This window comes from Phoenix dactylifera, chromosome 1, assembly GCF_009389715.1.
Source record: "Phoenix dactylifera cultivar Barhee BC4 chromosome 1, palm_55x_up_171113_PBpolish2nd_filt_p, whole genome shotgun sequence".
NCBI classification, from domain to species: domain Eukaryota; kingdom Viridiplantae; phylum Streptophyta; class Magnoliopsida; order Arecales; family Arecaceae; genus Phoenix; species Phoenix dactylifera.
In genome coordinates this window covers 11,861,284-11,878,908 of record NC_052392.1, presented here as the reverse complement: position 1 = coordinate 11,878,908, position 17,625 = coordinate 11,861,284, and the positions used below count along the sequence as shown (strand labels likewise).

The 17,625-nt window shown below is 42.0% G+C and overlaps 1 protein-coding gene across 10 annotated transcripts; it reads left to right on the top strand.

Annotated features, from left to right (window-relative positions):
* The first annotated feature begins 1,689 nt into the window (after window positions 1-1,689).
* LOC103710656 (myb family transcription factor PHL7-like) lies at window positions 1,690-11,180 on the top strand. 10 transcript variants are annotated; one of them, XM_026806063.2, is made up of 9 exons: window positions 1,690-1,786; window positions 1,935-2,025; window positions 5,326-5,434; window positions 5,703-5,928; window positions 6,418-6,494; window positions 6,574-6,616; window positions 6,777-6,834; window positions 7,440-7,509; window positions 10,362-11,180. In XM_026806063.2, exons 4-9 carry the CDS (start codon window positions 5,712-5,714, stop codon window positions 10,914-10,916), a joined length of 1,020 nt encoding a protein of 339 aa, XP_026661864.2. In that variant the 5' UTR covers window positions 1,690-1,786; window positions 1,935-2,025; window positions 5,326-5,434; window positions 5,703-5,711; the 3' UTR covers window positions 10,917-11,180. The 10 variants fall into 10 exon arrangements, with proteins under 10 accessions (XP_026661864.2, XP_026661865.2, XP_026661866.2 ...); XM_026806065.2 differs by having other exon boundaries at window positions 1,691-1,786; window positions 5,743-5,928; window positions 10,362-11,150; XM_026806067.2 differs by having other exon boundaries at window positions 1,691-1,786; window positions 5,703-5,976; window positions 10,362-11,150.
* The last annotated feature ends 6,445 nt before the right edge of the window (window positions 11,181-17,625 follow it).

Here is a 17,625-nt window from a genome sequence, read left to right as displayed (position 1 = left end):
ATGAAGCAATTGAACACAAGGATGTATTCAATAAGCCCGTTGCTTATGAGTTCTTACTAGGGCAACCTAACTTCCATAAGTAATTCACTTGACATTTAATAATCAGGACTCATTGACTCCAAATTTTAACTAGCATGTAACCTACTATCTATGCGTTGTACCCATATTTTTTCCATATCCTCTGCTTGCCATGGTCCACAAACACAAATGAGTAATTCTGGTGGTGGCACCTTACCATTATAAAAAATACAACTGATTGGATGGCGATTTATGGGTTTAGCTAAACTAGACTTATATTATGATGCTGCATAGTTGATCTTCTTGCCTATTTTATAAATATTCTAATTTTTAATTTCTATGTTTGTATTTTTATTGAATGGTTTAAATTATCTGGTTTACCCTCAAAAAAAATATATATATAGAAAAAGCAACTGAGTTGTTGTAATCAGAGGGCATTACATGTGCCTACTTGGACAATACTATGGGGCATTACTTGGGCCTATTTGGCGTATCACATTTGGCTTGATAGGAATATCCAGGTCTTTAAAGATAAGTGGGAGCCCCTGAGGAGTATAGTGGAGAAAGCCTCTTTCCAGGTCGTTGAGCTCACCGGGACTACCTTGGAAACTTCATCTAGGATATCCAAGGATATCTGGGACCTTCACTCTGTTGCTACAGCCTCCAGCTTCGTTCTTATGTCTTGGGGCCCTCACCCTCTAGCTATATCAAGGTAAACTTCGACAGTAGCGCTTGTGGCGATGGTGTCAAAGCAGAGGTAGGATTTGTGATCAGAAGTCATGATGCTAGACTGATTGCTGCTAGGGGGTGAAGCACCGGTAGACTGTCAACTATAGGGGTGGAGCTCAGGGCAGCATCGAAAGGCATTACCTATGCTATGTGAATTTTAGAGGCAGAGCGTATCATTTTCAAGGGAAACTCAATCTTGGTGATCGAGAGGCTATGAAGTGGGGGCCGAAGGGGGATGAGCACCCTTTGCTGTGGGATTTATTTTGGATGGTGGAGGAGTGTAGAGCGTTCGAGGCTGTACATATGTATTGGGAAGCGAACAGAGCAGTTGTATGGGTTGCCTTCTTTGCTGTTTAGCATTCAAAAAAGATCCTGTGGTCTTGTCAAGGGGCATCTCTGTATCGCTTTCTCTTTTTTTTTTTACTTGATTTTGCTAGTTGCACTCATGCCAGAATGAGATGAGTAGCCGTTGTACCAAAAAAAAAGCTATCATCGTGCTCGTCATCACCATCCACATTCATCCCGATGGTCCCTAGCGATCTTCAATAGCAAACACTTCGAGAGCTTCTTGCAGCTTTCTTATACATCACCCCCTTAACACTTGTTTAATTAAAGAAAATGACCCGCTTAACCCCTAAATTAGACTATTAAAGCCGCCAACTACCCTACAAAATATCGAATTCTCTCCGAGCTTTGTCGGAACAAGGCCGTCCCTCCCTAACGGAAGATTCGAAATTATATGCCGTCAGCTGCCGTCCCAAACCATTCCAAATTTCAACCGATAGCCCAGCTTCAAACAGCCTCGCTGCGTGCGTACCAAGCCACCGGAGTCAAATGACAAAATGATGACGAATTGGAAAGTGCCACGTACGCTATTCGAGGCCAATCAGTGGGAGAGGCTCGTAGGAGCCCGTGTCCGAAGAGTGAGCAGCCCCTGGGCCTGCCCGCTGGCAGGGCTATAAGAACGGAAGCGACGCCCGTTCGATATTTTGACCGCTTGTCTCTTTGATTGGCCGAAGCTCGACGAATCTCCGAGCCCGTAAGAAAATGACCCTCCCTGACTCCCATAAGTTTTCTCAATAATTCTTAATTTTTACCAAAAGGATCCGATTATTGTTGCTGGTAATTACCGGATCTGGTGTTATCTGTTTAATTCTGCTCTCTTCTTTTTGTTCCGGTCAATTCAGTTCTCCGTCGCAGCAGAGCCCCTGGAATCCTTTGACTTTTGATACCTCCGGAGCTCCCAATTCCAATGATTTCTGTGGTTTCCCGATCCGGGTATCAATCTTTTCATTTTCTTGTTTCTTGTTCCGTGTGGATTTTATAGTTTCTTTTGCCATTTTGGTTGGATTGGGGGCGTTTGAACAGTGGCTTTGTGTTGTTTTTTCGGAAGAAATTGATGGTGTTTGAGATCTATTGCGAGGAAAGTGGTTTTCAATGTTGTTTTCCCCCAAAACCTGGAGCAATTGTGGGTTTCTATTTTCCGTTACTTCCTTTTTCTTGGTCCTTTTTGGATATTTTTTTTTAATCTCTCTCCTGGAATCTTGAGTTGTGATTCGAATGATTCTGGAAGACTGTTGCTCCAAAACCTAATTCTTGAGAAAAGGGGATATCAGAGGAGTAGAACCCATCTTCCCATCACTTTCCGTTAACGGATGAGAAAACCCTTGACGGCATTGAAGTTAAGGGCCTGGCAAGAAGCTAAGGTGTAACTGCTTTCATTAGGTTTCTCTTAGATTTCTGTGAAGGGTCTCCCTTTAAGTGCTAACCTCCGGCACTCAAATTACTGTTTTTTTTTTTTTTTTTTTTTGTTGCTGGTCGGTGGTCTTTGCTAATAAAGAACAGTAAATTGATAGCCACTGATCCAGTACCTATTCTTTTACTTGGGTTCTTTCCCTTTGTCTCCATAGCCAGTCTTATGTTTTCATAGGTCTCCAGATTCTAAGATTGAATTTCCTGCACCTTCATATGTTGTTTTTTTTTTGGAAGGAGGGGGGGGGGGGGGGTTTAACCGGATGATTCATACAGAACTAGTACGAATGCATCCAACAAAATCTGAAAACAACAAATCGCGAAGTGCCATAGGCAACTTCCTCTCCCCACTCTATAGGGTACTCTCAGAGTGGTCGGCTACATACGAGGCCATCCAATCCGTGGCCCCATTCGCCTCTCTGAAGACATGCTTGGTCTGAAACTCCACGCCCTCGGCCATGTTCCAGATATTGCGCGACAGGGGGTGGCACCCGTGCACACCGCCGATGCTCCCTGTAATCTAGCTGATCACTATAGCTGAGTCCCCCTGAAAGAGGACTGCTCTAGCACCTAGGACACGTCAGGCATGGCCCAGCTCCAGCGAAGCCACCCTCAACTCAGCCTCTGAGACCGAGACCTCGAAAATCTGGCGCCCACCAGCAACAACTGCTCTCAAGTCCAGGCCTCTGATGACAAAAGCCCCACCTCCCCTCTTACCACTCTCCAAAATATATTCGTTGAAATTAACCTTGAAGAAACTCGGAGGTGGAGGCTCCCAGGTGAAAAACACCGTCCGAGGTGCTGCAACTGCAAAAAAAGAGCCCCAGGTGCCCCGAGCTATTACGGGTCCATCCGACCAAAAGACCTGGACAATCTCGAAAGCCTGAACCCGTGCCTGCTCCACAACGAAACGAGGGGGAGGACACTTCTCACCAAAGGTCCAGGCATTTCTGGCCAACCAGATTTGATAGGCAAATTTTGGTGACGCAATTTAGGAGAGGAAGCAATAGAATGCAAGACTAGCTGAAGGCATCGGCTAATATTTTGAAATAATTGGACCTTTAAAGAGTACTAGTGATAACAACCTATGTAGGGTACATGCCATGCCCTTTCAGGAGCTTTCTGCTCTCAAAAGTTTTGATTGTTTATGTCAAACTTAGATGAAATTACAAGCTGTTAGCCTTCAATCGAGAGAGAAAAAGAGAATAAAGCAAAGAGAGAGAAGCGTGGTCTGGGTCTAATCAAAAGCCTGGTCTATTTGGTCCTAGTCGACCATTAGGGGAAGGTCTAAGCCTAGTCGGATTGTGGACCCGATCTAAAGAGATAATATCACATCAGGTGATGGATGTCTTGTTTTCTTTTTCTTTTTTTGGGTAAAATATGGATGGCAAAATGGAGTTTCCTCGTGTCATTCAAAAGGGAAGACAGAGAAAATGAAAGGAGGAGTTGTGGTCCGACGGTGGCACGGTGAGCACGCCGGGGGTCCTCGACAATAGCTGGCGACAGCTTAGGACGATGGCGGTCCAAGAACAGGGTTGATTGAAGAGGAACTAAGGTCTTGAGTTGGGTTAAAATCAGGGAATAGGGACTCGGCTTAGGGAAAAATGGAAGAGGGTGAGGGAAGAGAACTCGCCGGCGAGTGGCAGAGGTGGCGAACCTTGGCCGAAGGTGGGAGCATTCGCGGAGAAAAATCAGGTAGTGGTAGATCTCGAATGGGAAAGCAGAGTAGGGGGGCTCTGAGAGGGAAGAATGGGGTTTTGGATGGCGGTGCTCGGCTGTGGTGGTATGGCAGCCACCGGAGGCGAGGAAGAAAGGTAGAGGGGAGAGGATCTAAGCTTGGTGGTGGATCATTGCAAGGAACGAAGGGGATTTAGGGATTTAGATAAGGAAATTCTGGAAAGGGTAAACTCGGCTCAATGGCGGATAACATCGGCATTTCATCGATTGGCAATGGACCCAACGGCTGACGGCCATCTACACTGACGCCGTGGAGTCCTCACTGGCTACGCCCTGCATCCTTATCCCCACGGTTGGAGCTCGGGATGGGGTTCATGATTCCCTTGTTTCGATCCTTTTTTTTTTTTTGAATTTGAATTGAAGTCGGTTAGGCCTGCTGAAGACAGGCCCAATTTGGGCCGATTCTCGCACCTATCATAAAAGTTAATTGAGCAGCTTTTGGGGAAATTTTGTGCAGGGTCAGCGTAACATTTTTTGATTTTATATTATTTGCAATGGTAACCAGCTTGACATAGTTGAAAAAAGTCATCTCTTGTCAGCAATGGCTCTATAAGTCTGATTTGGTTATGTGAAAATTAAGCCTCAAAATTTGGTTGTTTGGATAAAGTTCCTCAAAATGCTCCAAATCCAAGAGATGTTGGAGACTATCATAGTAATACTTTACTGACAAGAAAAGTTGATTCTTGTAATACGAGGTTGCGGCCTCCTGTTATTTAAGCATTCACCTCAGAATTAGTTGGACATGGCTTGAGTTATATAATTTAACTATATACCAAAAAACAATGAAAAAGGTATAAGTTTCCTTTATAATGAAGGACTGAAGAAAATGGAAGTTGAAAGTGCATTTTGAGCTCTTCAATGTTCTTATCATAGATAAATTGTATTAGAAATACCTAAAAGTTAAAATTTCCTCCAATTTCTTGTTTCAGATTGTTGATATGTAGAATATTCCATTAGTGCCAAATGCTAGTTCAGCTTGTGCATCTCAAGTGTTTATAAATACAAATTCATCAATTAATGTGTGACTCTGCTAGTTTCTGATGCATCTATTTAATGTATTTATAAATAAACTTGTTTTGGTATTTACAGATAGTTGTAAGAGAATCTCGAGCAATAAAGGCAGTTTCTTGTTGGCTACTCTTGTTCTTGTAGTAAATGCGGAGGGATTAATGTAATCTCTCCTCATACTTCTAGCCAGGTTAAATTTATATATCTTTTCCCTGGTTGCTTTCTGTTGAATGCAATAGCATAAAAGATGCCTGACATGGTCTTATTGTATTTCTCTGTCAGATTGAATGTTAACTATCTGTGATTTTCTGTGAGAGTCTACTTTCATCTCTTCTTATATTTCCGATCTATATAGTTATCGATACAAAACACTATTTGGTATTTATCTCTGTACATTCTGCCAAATCATTCAGTGTCTTATGTTTAGCTGATATCAGTTGCTGTCATTGTTTTCACAGATATGATAAATGTATCAACCAAAATTTATCTCCAATGTAGGCTCAGCTCACAACAATCCACTAGCTTGTGACCAGCCATTAGAGTTAACTGGCAACAATATGGGCCCAGGCAGCGGAGGGACCGACCCAAATAACCCTAATCTGGCCTCAAGGCAGCGGTTGCGATGGACACATGAACTTCATGAACGCTTTGTTGATGCTGTAACGCAACTTGGTGGACCTGACAGTTAGTGCTTGGTTTTTTCAGTCTCACCAGCTGGAGTTTCTTGTTTCAGCTACTTGACTCTGTCCTCATATTCTCATATTTTGCATCAATATGTGTGATCATTTTATTCATTGAAATCCTAAGATATTGGGACTACATAATTTTTAGCTACTTAATGGTTTAACTATTTTTGATATCATGGTTAGGTAATTTTTAGCTGCTTAATGGTTTCATTGTTTCTGTCAAGGAAAATAGATATGTATATACGTATGTATGTAGGTATATAGATACATACGTACGTTCATACACACACACATATGTAGTTCTTGGAGAATCAAAATAGTAAACCAAGACTCAATCATCTATAAAATGAGCCAATTAAGTTTAGAATTTTATGATAGATGCGCAGCTTGGTTTATCTGGTAAAACTTGAGACTCCATTTACCTCGTTAATGCATGATAACCTTGTCAATTCTAATGTGGTCATTTAATTGCATCACACTATGACAGGAGCCACTCCTAAAGGTGTACTCAGAATAATGGGAGTACAAGGGTTAACCATATACCATGTGAAAAGTCATTTGCAGGTATTTTGCATCGATGGCTTTTCTTCTTCTCCATTAGTTATTTGTGCTTTTCCTGACTCCATATTTGTGATGCATCCAGAAATATCGGCTTGCAAAATATGTTCCTGAATCTTCATCTGATGGTACGTTTCGAAATAGCCTTATAGAAGGTTTGACAAGCTTTGTCTCTACTTTTTGTTTGATCATGAAAGCTATTTCTTTACATGAAAACAAGGACCTGAAATGCTGAATCTTTGATCACCATTATATGGTTCAATTCTAACAGGGTTTCCATTCATGTAGGTTCAAAGGGTGAAAAGAAAGATCCTGGGGACCTACTTTCAGGCCTTGAAAACTCCTCGTAAGTATGACGTATTTGTTCTTTTATTGCACAAATCAACATGGAAAATAACTGGTGCTGATCCCTTTTGCATTTTTCAAACGGAACTCGAATTTCACCTCGTTAAAACTAGTTTATGTTATCAACTTTGCTGTGGGAACCTTGGCCTAGACACAGGCACCCACTGTTTGATGCTCACTTCTAAATGACTCCAGTTTTATTTTTAACTAAGTTCTTGCTACTTGTTCATGTTACTCACATTTAAATCTAGAATTTATGATCTATTAAATAGTATCAATTTTTTTTAACCTTCATAACTATGACCCTTCTTTTTGGAGACCATGGTCATAACTGGTAAGGGGACAGAGGGGAACTGTGTTCGTATATGTGTAATTTTCTTTTCATGCATTTTGTTTCTCTGGCAATCTGAGTTATTTGTCTGCTCCTTTTTCTTTTCCGGCATCATTTAGACTTAATAATGAAACTGATTGTTTATTTTTTATAGCTTTGTTGTTTTCTCCATGTCTCTCTTCTCAAGTTAGTCTTCATGCATATTGTTAATCAAATAATGGGTATGCAATCAAGGCCGAACTCTTTCATTTTAATTTCTTAATTTTTAATGTCAGAGGGATGCAAATTACTGAAGCACTTAAGTTGCAGATGGAGGTGCAAAAACGGCTGCACGAACAACTAGAGGCAAGTTAAACAATATGTTCTTGTAAATATGATACGATAATTCAAATTTATGTGATTTCAATTGTTATGTGATAGTCAAGCTGAGTAAACATGAGTCACTGAGGCTGCAATCTAAGTTTAATCAAAAAGCTATAGTGAGATAAAGTCCATGAAAAGGATACTGTGATGTCAGTATAGGCAGATCCTTTAATGATTTTCAAGATCAAGCCATAAGAGAACCCCATTCAAGTGAGATATTTTAAACACAATGAATTTGAATGATAAACTTTCTAATGAGCAAGAATCATATATGGTACTTCTATGACTAATCCACCACAAATGCGTAAGTTACACAAGGAATGGAGCATAATATGATTTCAGTTGTTAATGTTTGCATTCCACCAAAATGAACTAACCAATTAAGGATTCTTCATCCTCACTTTGTTGGCATTTGTCTGCTGTGCTTCTTGTGTAATTTTTATTTTGGGCATAGAACAGCAACGCCAGACCTAAATTTTCTCGAACAAAGAAATACTTATTGGATGCCTGGCAATTTTGCTTTCAAGAAAAGTAATAATCTATGATGGTTTTATGTCAAAGAGGCCTAGTGTGTGGTTCTGTGAATTATAGTGGTTTGTTGATTTTAGAATGCCTTAACTTCTTTTTTTCCGTCACTATCATAACTATTGGAGAGGCTGACGGACATGCTTGGTCCTATTCTACCTTTATGTTCCCCTGATTCTTTATTCTTTATTTTACTGATATGGAATCAAATTCTGGTGAGACGTCTTGCAGGACACTAGTATAGGGTAACATCCTAAGATTGGGACAAGACCATCCCGCTATTGTCCCAGCATCCTGATTGGCATGTCTTGGGATATTGCCAGTCCCGAGTGTCAGGACGAGGTGGGACGGCGGTGCGCCCTATTCCATGGTAAACCAGGATAGCCCCGTACATTTTCAGAAGTGACAATCTATCCTCTACTAATCTTGATGAGCAAGTGAAGTCATTGCACAGCATGCATGATAAACTAATGTAATGAATCAAACAGTTGAGCAATTCATCAAGATCAACAAAAGCAAGAAAACTGCCTCTCACAGATACTAGATCAAAATTGCTTCAACAACTTGCTTGCTGTTCCATTAACCATGCTCAAAATTTTACGGAAATGTCGTATGTATGACAAAAAAAGAAGAAGCAGCTTCATGCAGCTGCATGCATCTTTCATTCAATTTCATTTCTTTTTCCTTCCTTCCTTGCTTCCTTTTCTGAGTGTGAGTGCATAAACTGAATCCAAGGCCAAATAGAATCCTGATGTACTTACATACCTGCTAGGCCCCACCTTCTAGCAGGACTGAAAATAGTAGCACAACCCTATTAGTTCGATGTTTCACCCACCATTGTGTATCATTTAGTCAGGAATGTCTAAAGTTAAGGCCTAGCCATCACTTACTATTGCACAAATAAACAGACCTATAGTTTAATGGAGGAAACTTTTCCTCTCAGGTGGTTCCGAATGTTTGTGTATAGATGGTAGTATGACCATCACCAATTATATGTTAACTTAAAAAAATCAATTCATATCATTGCTTCGTACTGTTATTTTCAATTGATCCAGCCTGTAAAGAAATTGAAATATCCATATCCTTATTGGTATAAATATAGTAAATAGGACATCTCTCTTGAAGAAATGATGAACAGGATGTATTCTATTTATAGAACCACTTTTTGTAATGTGGTAGATTCCTTCTTCTGTTGAGTAAATGCTCTTCTTTCCTAATAAGAAGACATCTCATTATCAGTAAAAAAGGCACTATTCATTTCAGATAAATAACTAATAATATGAATTATCAACCATTAAACTTAAACACATGCATCACTAACAATAGACAAAGTATCCAGCATGTGTACAATTCCATTGAAATACCACCTTATATAATGCGCATTATCATCATATGCTGGATCACTTGACCAAATGATGCTTGTTCCCTTGAATGGAAACTGTTAGGAGCAGAATTACCATCATTAAAGTTTCCTGTTGCTCTTTTTATCTTTGGTAAATGGTCAAGTAGCGGTTAAGAACCTCTATGCTGCAGGACTTCAGCTTTGATTATAAGTCCATAATGTGGTTGGTTGATTGGTTGGTCTGGATCAGATGTCATTAATAACTGTAATGATGCAAGTGTAACATATTTATTGTATAATTTGCAAGTAGCGGCATAGGACTAGCCATATTATGTATCCCAGGTAGAGTGTAGTCAGAAACATTTCCTGCATGTTAATAAAGCTCCAACTTATAGTAATTCCTGAACAATCAAAATTTTCTTCTGATTGTTTGGTACTAATGCATTTCGTAAGTTGGCATTATGCACACTTTAATTCATATATTTTTTTCTACAGCAATAGATTAGATTTTAAGGATGAGCCTTGGCGCAATGGTAAGGTTGTTCCATTGTAACTTGGAAGTCGTAGGTTTAAAACATGGAAACGGCTTTTCGGCACGTGAGGATAAGGCTGTGCGCGTCTGGCTCTCCCTAAACCCGGCAATGGCAAGAGCCACGTGCACTAGACCAATAGATTAGATTCTGTCCATTGTTGCTGATGTCACCTTTTTCACTTGTTGATGCTTCAACATGCACTTTCGCATAGATATATCAGTTCCTTTCCTTTTTTCCTCTTCATTGGTAACATCAACGAAAGGAGATGCATTAGAACAACTCCAAATTGCGGGAAAAGGGCATGATATTATTCAGATTAAAATTATTTGGGAACCAAAAACACCTAAAATGCCATGATATAGTCTGTAAATTGGAGTGACATGCTTTGATAAAGTGCAGTTTTACATGATCTTAGTTTTAAAGCTTTTTGACAGGTACAAAGGCAGTTGCAGCTGAGGATAGAAGCCCAAGGGAAGTATCTAAAGAAGATCATTGAAGAACAACAGCGGCTCAATGGCGTGCTGGCAGAAACACCAGGTGTGAGCATTCCTGCCCCCATCTCAGGTGACCACTGCCAAGACTCCGACAAGACTGACCCCTCAACCCCTGCCCCAACCTCAGAGTCCCCACGTCAAGACAAGGCCGCTAGTGGGGACCATGGAGGCACAGGCGGGCTCTTCAAGAGCCTCTCCCGTGATGATTCCTTCTCTTCCCGCCGTGAGCCTCTGACGCCTGACTCCAGCTGCCGTGCTGGCTCTCCGGAGAGCCCGAAACCTGAGAGGCGAATCAAGAGGCAGCGGGGAGCCGGTGACCCAGGGAATGGGAAGATGGAGCTGGTGTTTGCTCATCATATACTTGAGTCAAGTTCAGGCTCAGATTTCCAGCAACCATGCCCGATTTTCCCAGCTGGTGGAGGGCATTTTCATTCCTCCGGCACTTCAATCTGCGATGATGATAGGTTGGAGAATGGATCTGGAAGTGATATGTGATCAAATTAATGCAGTGCTTGTTCTTAAATGGTGGCTTCTTAATATTGCCTGGAGAAATATTGTCAGCAAGAGTAGGTATTATGATTACAACATGATACTTGTACCTGTAACGTTTCAACCATTCCCACTTCATGTGATGCCTGCACTTATTGATAAGTCATGAAAGAAGAGACATGCCTATTCTATTGCACAATCAAATGAAGAAACCAAGTATTTGTGATTTGAAAATCAAAATATACTTGCAGGCTCTGGCTAATTTTATCAGGGATCCTATCAAGTATTTGTGGTTTACAGACTTCATCAAAGCTGGATCTTGGAATGAACCGGCTAGTAGATTTTTCATAGGTTGGCCTCAACGTTTTCAACTTGTTTTCACAGCGGCCCCATCTGACCATCTCTTCAGTTCACTCCAACCTCAAAGCACGCCGAGCAACTGCCAACTTTGGTGCAGAATTTAGCGACTACACTAACCATGCTTGAGGAAGGCCCCTTGCATCGACATCTAAAGAGGAGAGAAATTATCATCGTGAGATCACGAAGGAGTTGCAGGGCATCCAATACCTCACAATGCCGAGCTCTGGCCTCACGAGGCTCACGGCAAAGCACAGAACATGCTCTGTTGGCACAACCTTCTGCACATGTGAACATCGAGCAGATTAATCCGCTTGTACAATAGGTGCAGGCCTTGACTATGGTAACTCAAGGCTTACAGCAAATAGCAGACCTGTTCAGCCTAGTCACTAACCAACATGCCAAGTTAGCCACCATTCACGACGCCAAAGTCTAGAATGATCTCACCAGAGTCGACACACTCGACGGAGGAGTCCTAGTTGGGCCGGGAAGCAATGTACTCCAAGCCCCCATTCCGACAAATATTTCGCTCTAGGTCATTCATCTTCTTGCCGCATGCAAGTCCTGCCTCAGCGAGAAACCGATCTCGATAGAAAAACTAAAGAGATGGGCTGTCAGATTCAGGCGCTCAAGAGACAAACCTCGAGATCAAACAATAACCTCAACTTTTTCACAGAACCCCTTTTTTTCCTGTAGATTATGGAAGAGCCGGTTCCACCTAGTTCAAAATGCCTCAGGTGGAACCATATGACGACACCTCGGATCCTTTGGATCACTTAGAGAACTTTATGGCTCTCTTGTTGTTGCATGGAGCTACCGATGATGTACTTTGCAAGGCTTTTTCTGCCACTTTTTGCAAAGCAGCTCAATTCTGGTTCTCGGGGTTTCACCCCAGATCGAATCACTCTTTCGAGCAGCTCGGACACCTTTTCACAGCGCACTTCGTCACTAGCCGAAGACAGCGTCGTCGTTCCTATGCGTTGCTCCATGTCAAGCAGAGGAAAAGAGAGTCTGTCAACAACAATGTCAACTACTTCAATGCGACTACTTTGGAAGTCTGCGACCTAGATCAGTCGGTTACGATGTCAACAATGAAGGGCAGTTTAAGGTCATCTTGTTTTTCTTTTCTTTGGAGAAGTGCTTTCCTATAGACTTCACCGAGATGTTGGCACGAGTTGAAAAGTATGCCAATGTAGAGGAACCCATGACCTCCTATCGCGAGTCGACTAGAGGAAGGCTCGACATAAGAGACAAAAGGAGACATGAAGAGCGGGGTGTGTCGAGGAGCACTTCACCCCATGAAGAAAAGAGTTCACGCCGACCAAAGAGTCCTCCTCGAAAATTTGAGAGATATCTCTTACTGCACTAAGGACTCAGATCCTCATAAAGATTGAGGACCGAGGTTACTTGCAATCTCCACCTCAAATGAAGGCACCGGCGAATAAAAGAGACAAAAGAAGTATTATCGATTCCACTAAGACCATGGATATGATACCAAGGAACGCATCCAACTTAAGAATGAGATTGAGGCACTTATCCTACGTGGATGGTTGGATTGGTATGTACATGCTCGGCGTGATCGAGAAGAGCCTGCCTCGGATCAACCTACCCCGAAGTCGATTGATAACCGTCCGACAATAGGAGTTATCAGCACAATTTCAAGCGGTATTGTTAAGGTTTCAAGCACCTCAGATGATCGAGCCTCGCGAAAACCAGAAGCTGCTTCGAAGAGACAGGGCACAGAAGACGTCATCTTTTTCTCTAATGCCGATCTGGAAGGAGTATAGACTCCTCGTGATGATACTGTAGTTATTTCACTTACAATCGCAAATTTCGATGTAAAGAAGATTCTTGTCGATAATGAAAGTTGGGCCAATGTATTGTTTTATGATGCTTTCTAATGAATGAAGTTGCTCGCTGCACAACTACTTAAAGTCAACTCATGTTTGGTCAGTTTCTTTGGTGATTCTATCCTTGTGGAAGGTGCAATTAATTTACTAGTCATTGTAGGACAAGATCCTTGAGACAGTACTATGAGGTAGAATTTCTTGGTAGTTTGGATCCCCTCTACCTACAATGCAATCTTAGGCCGATTTGGCCTCAGTGCTCTCCTTACCATTTGCTCATACAGTTCCCTACTAGAAGCGAAATATGAGAAATTCGAGGTGATGAAATGTTAGCTCATCAATGCTACTAGCCACCCTTAAAGGAAAGAAACCAATGGAAACACTTCCCATCGAAGGGTTGGATACACGGGACAAGCTAAAAGAGCAACAAGATGAACCAGCCGAAGAATTGGTACAAGTCTCCTTAAGGGAAGAAGAACCTAACCAAACTATGGAGATTGGCTCAAACATAGATGAAGAAACACAGGCCAAAGTGATTAACTTTCTCTGCACCATTGCTGACATCTTCATTTGGTCGGCCACTAACATGCTAGAAATAAGCTCCGAAGTAATCGTTTATAAGCTCAATGTGAACCCGACATATCGACCTGTGCGGCAGAAGAAAAGGAACTTCGCCATAGAAAGGAACTTCACCATAGAAAGGCAACAAGTCATAGACCAAAAGGTTGACAAACTTCTGGAGGTTGTCCTTGTACGCGGAGTGAATTATCCTGACTGGATGGACAATATTGTACTTTTCAAGAAAGATAATAAAAAATGGCAAGTTTGTATTGATAACACCGACCTTAATAAGGCTTGCTGTAAAGACAGCTTTCCACTCCCGACGATTGATCAACTCGTGGAAGCGACCTCAGGACATTAACTGCTGACCTTCATGGATACATTCTCTAGGTATAACCAGATTCAAATGACGTCTGAGGACGAGGAGAAAATAAATTTCCTCATCGACAAGGGCCTTTACTGCTGCAAAGTAATGCCTTTTAGCTTAAAAATTGCAAGAGCAACTTATTAATGGCTTGTCAATAAAATTTTTAAAGAGTAGATCGGTCAGAATATGAGGGAATACGTGAACGACATGCTCGTGAAAAGCCAAGCAATAGAGCAACATATAACTGACCTGGAGAGGCTTTTGCGACCCTCAGAAAGTTTCGAATGAAACTCAATCCAACGAAGTGTGTTTTCAGAGTCACCTCGAAAAAATTCTTGGAGTTTATGGTAACACAACGAGGTATCGAGGCAAATCCGAAGAAAATCTGAGCAAGACAAAAAAATGCAGCTACCGAAGACTATCAAAGAAGTTTAACGCTTGGCTGGTTGGATTGTAGCACTTGAAAGTTTTGTGTCCAAATGGCTGAGCATTGCCTCCCATTCTTCAAGGCTCTGAAGCATCTAAAGAATTTTTAGTGGACCAGAAAGTGTCAAAAGGCCTTTGACCAACTAAAAGAGTATTTTGGCTCATCACCTCTCCTTACAAATCCACATGTCTGAGAAATGCTTTATCTATACTTAATTGTTTGTCCTTTTGTTGTAAGCTCAGTCTTGAGATGAGAAGAAGATAGATGTCAGAAATCGATCTACTATATGTGGAGTGATTGATCATAACCCTATTTGATTTTGATGAGCTCAAAGCATTTGAGTATATCTTATATTTTACTAATGAATTCAATTGAGTGTTTCAGTGAAAATCTTGTCTAAGTGTCTCTAGACTTGGTTCATAATATTTTGGATAAGTTAAGAAGTCAGTTTGAACCAAAGTTTGAGACTCGAGTCAACTCCAGAGTATTACGAGTCGACTCCAAGCGTATCAGGATCACTGGCACGGGCTCGAGTCGACTCCTGACCATTACGAGTCGACTCCAACTGAGAACAGACAGACAAACAGAAAGCATCAACTCAAAACCTGTCAACGAGTCGACTCCTGAAGTGCGCGAGTCAACTCCGATGTTCACCGAGTCGACTCCGGGGTAGTATGAGTCGACTCCAAGGAGTTACAGACAGAAAAGTCAGAGAGCGCTATTTCGACCCTGAGATTCGAGTCGACTCCTGTGGAACGCGAGTCGACTCCGATGGTTGGCAGGTCGACTCCAAAGAAAGCGAGAGTCGACTCTCAGTGGTACACAAAGAAAAAGTCAGAGAGGAGTTTTCGGACTCTGAGATTCGAGTCGACTCCCGCAATACGCGAGTCGACTCCAAGACAGCGCGACCCAAAAAGACAGAAGATCAATTTGTTGTCTCTGAGAGCCGAGTCGACTCCCAGACAGCTCGAGTCGACTCCAAGGCAGCGGTACACCAAAAAAGGCAGAAGACTAAGTTTCGGTAACTGAGAGCCGAGTCGACTCCGGGGAAGTTCGAGTCGACTCCAAGACTGGACGAGCCAAAAGACAGAAGATCGGGAGTTCGGGCTCTGAGCGCCGAGTCGACTCCCAGGATTAACGAGTCAACTCGAGTGGACCAAGTTCAAAAATAGATCCACGGACTCCATGGGATGAGCCGACTCCGAAAATGCCAAGTCAGCTCCAGAAGTTGGCGAGTCGACTCCGGGTCAAGTCGAGTCGACTCCCAGTCGAAGAGGCGACTTTAATTCAAATCCGGAACAGTTGCCGAGTCGACTCCAGAAAAGCATGAGTCGACTCCCGCTACAGCCGAGTCGACTCCTGATCGCGCGAGTCGACTCCAACCCACCAACGGACATATTGTCAGGCTGTGCAGAGTGTGCAGAACGGGCAGAAAAAGGTCTCTAACGGCTAGTTTCCGTGGGGGATGACTTAAATAGCCACAGAGGACTGTAGTAAGAAGAAGAACAACTATTCCACTCAAAGAAATCAAGCTTTCAATCTCTGCAACCTGTTCTTCAACGGAAAAGAGGGAAGAGCGGCATTAACTGCATCCAACTACTTCTTCCCAACATTGAAAGAGCATCCTCCTGCATTCAAGTCGACCACACATTCAAGAGGAGACCCGAAGTTCGAGAAGCCCTACTCAACTCCAACTCAAACGTGTTTGAGGGCTTCTAACTTCTCTTCAGTTTATATTGTTATTTATCTGCTTTTGAGAAGCTTTGTTTTCTGTTTGTCCCTTTTATTTATATCTTGTCTTTGCTTGGTTCAATCGGGGGATTGAATCAAGGGTGTAGAGGTTGGTTGGTGAGCCGAGTGTAAAACCAACGTGTGTAAAGGTTCGATTGTGATCCCAGAAAAACAATCGGGGTGGTTCTAGTCGGTGAGCCAGGGAAAATCGACCGAGTTCGTTGTGAGCTCGTAAAACAACAAGTTTGGTTGTGAGCTTGTAAAACAACCGGCTGTAATCCTAGGGGTTATAGTGAATTCCCAAGTAAGACTTGGAGAGTGGACGTAGGAGCAAGGGTTAGCTCCGAACCACTATAAAAGGCCTTGTGTTTGTGATTGTTTGTCTCTTTCTTTACTCTCATTTCATTCACAGCACATAGCAATTAATTAATCATCTTGGTAAAGCATTAATTAGTCATCCTCAACGTTTTAAATAGCTAAAGTAGTTTAAAACCCAAGTCACCCCCCCTCTTGGGTTGTCTATCTGGGCAACAAGTGGTATCAGAGCCTAAACTCTTCTACCCTAAGAGTCAAAGATCAAAATGACAACTCCATTTGGATCTTCCCACATCGAGGGTCAGTCCACCCAAAGACCCCCTTTCTTTAATGGATCCGACTACTCATATTGGAAGGCTAGGATGAGAATATTTATCCAAGCCCAAGATTATGAGATGTGGACCATTATAGTGAATGGGCCATACATCCCATCCATCTATGTAGAGGGTGTCAATGTACCCAAACTAGAAAAGGATTGGGATGACCATGACTTTAGGAAGGCACAACTCAATGCGAAAGCAATGAATGTGCTCTATTGTTCACTAGATAGGAATGAATTCAATAGAGTCTCTACTTGCAATTCTGCAAAAGAGATTTGGGATAGACTTGAAGTGACCCATGAGGGCACGAATCAAGTCAAAGAATCCAAAATAAATATATTGGTTCATAAGTATGAACTATTTAAAATGGATTCTAATGAATCAATCACATGCATGTTCACTAGGTTTACTGACATTGTCAATGGCCTAAAAAGCCTTGGCAAAAATTATACTAACAGTGATCTTGTCAGAAAAATTCTTCGCTGTCTACCAAGGTCATGGGAAGCCAAGGTGACGGCAATCCAAGAAGCTAAGGACTTGAACAAGCTTCCACTTGAAGAGCTCCTTGGATCCCTAATGACTCACGAGCTAACAATGAAGCAGCACAGCGAAGAAGAGTCCTCCCATAAGAAAAAGGTAATAGCTCTTAAATCTACATCATCTAACAAGGACTTGTCTTGCAGTAGCAGCAGTGAAGAAGAGGATCATGAGGGAGATGATGATGAGGCTCTTCTAGTGCGCAAGTTCAGAAAATTCATCAACAATAAAAAGTCCTTTCATCAAAGGAGAG

Coding starts and splice junctions, on each gene's coding strand:
- LOC103710656 (XM_026806064.2), top strand. CDS start 5,712: ATGTATCAACCAAAATTTATCTCCAATGTAGGCTCAGCTCACAACAAT. Junction 6,495..6,573: donor ATGTGAAAAGTCATTTGCAG/GTATTTTGCATC, acceptor TGATGCATCCAG/AAATATCGGCTTGCAAAATA. Junction 7,510..10,361: donor GGCTGCACGAACAACTAGAG/GCAAGTTAAACA, acceptor GCTTTTTGACAG/GTACAAAGGCAGTTGCAGCT.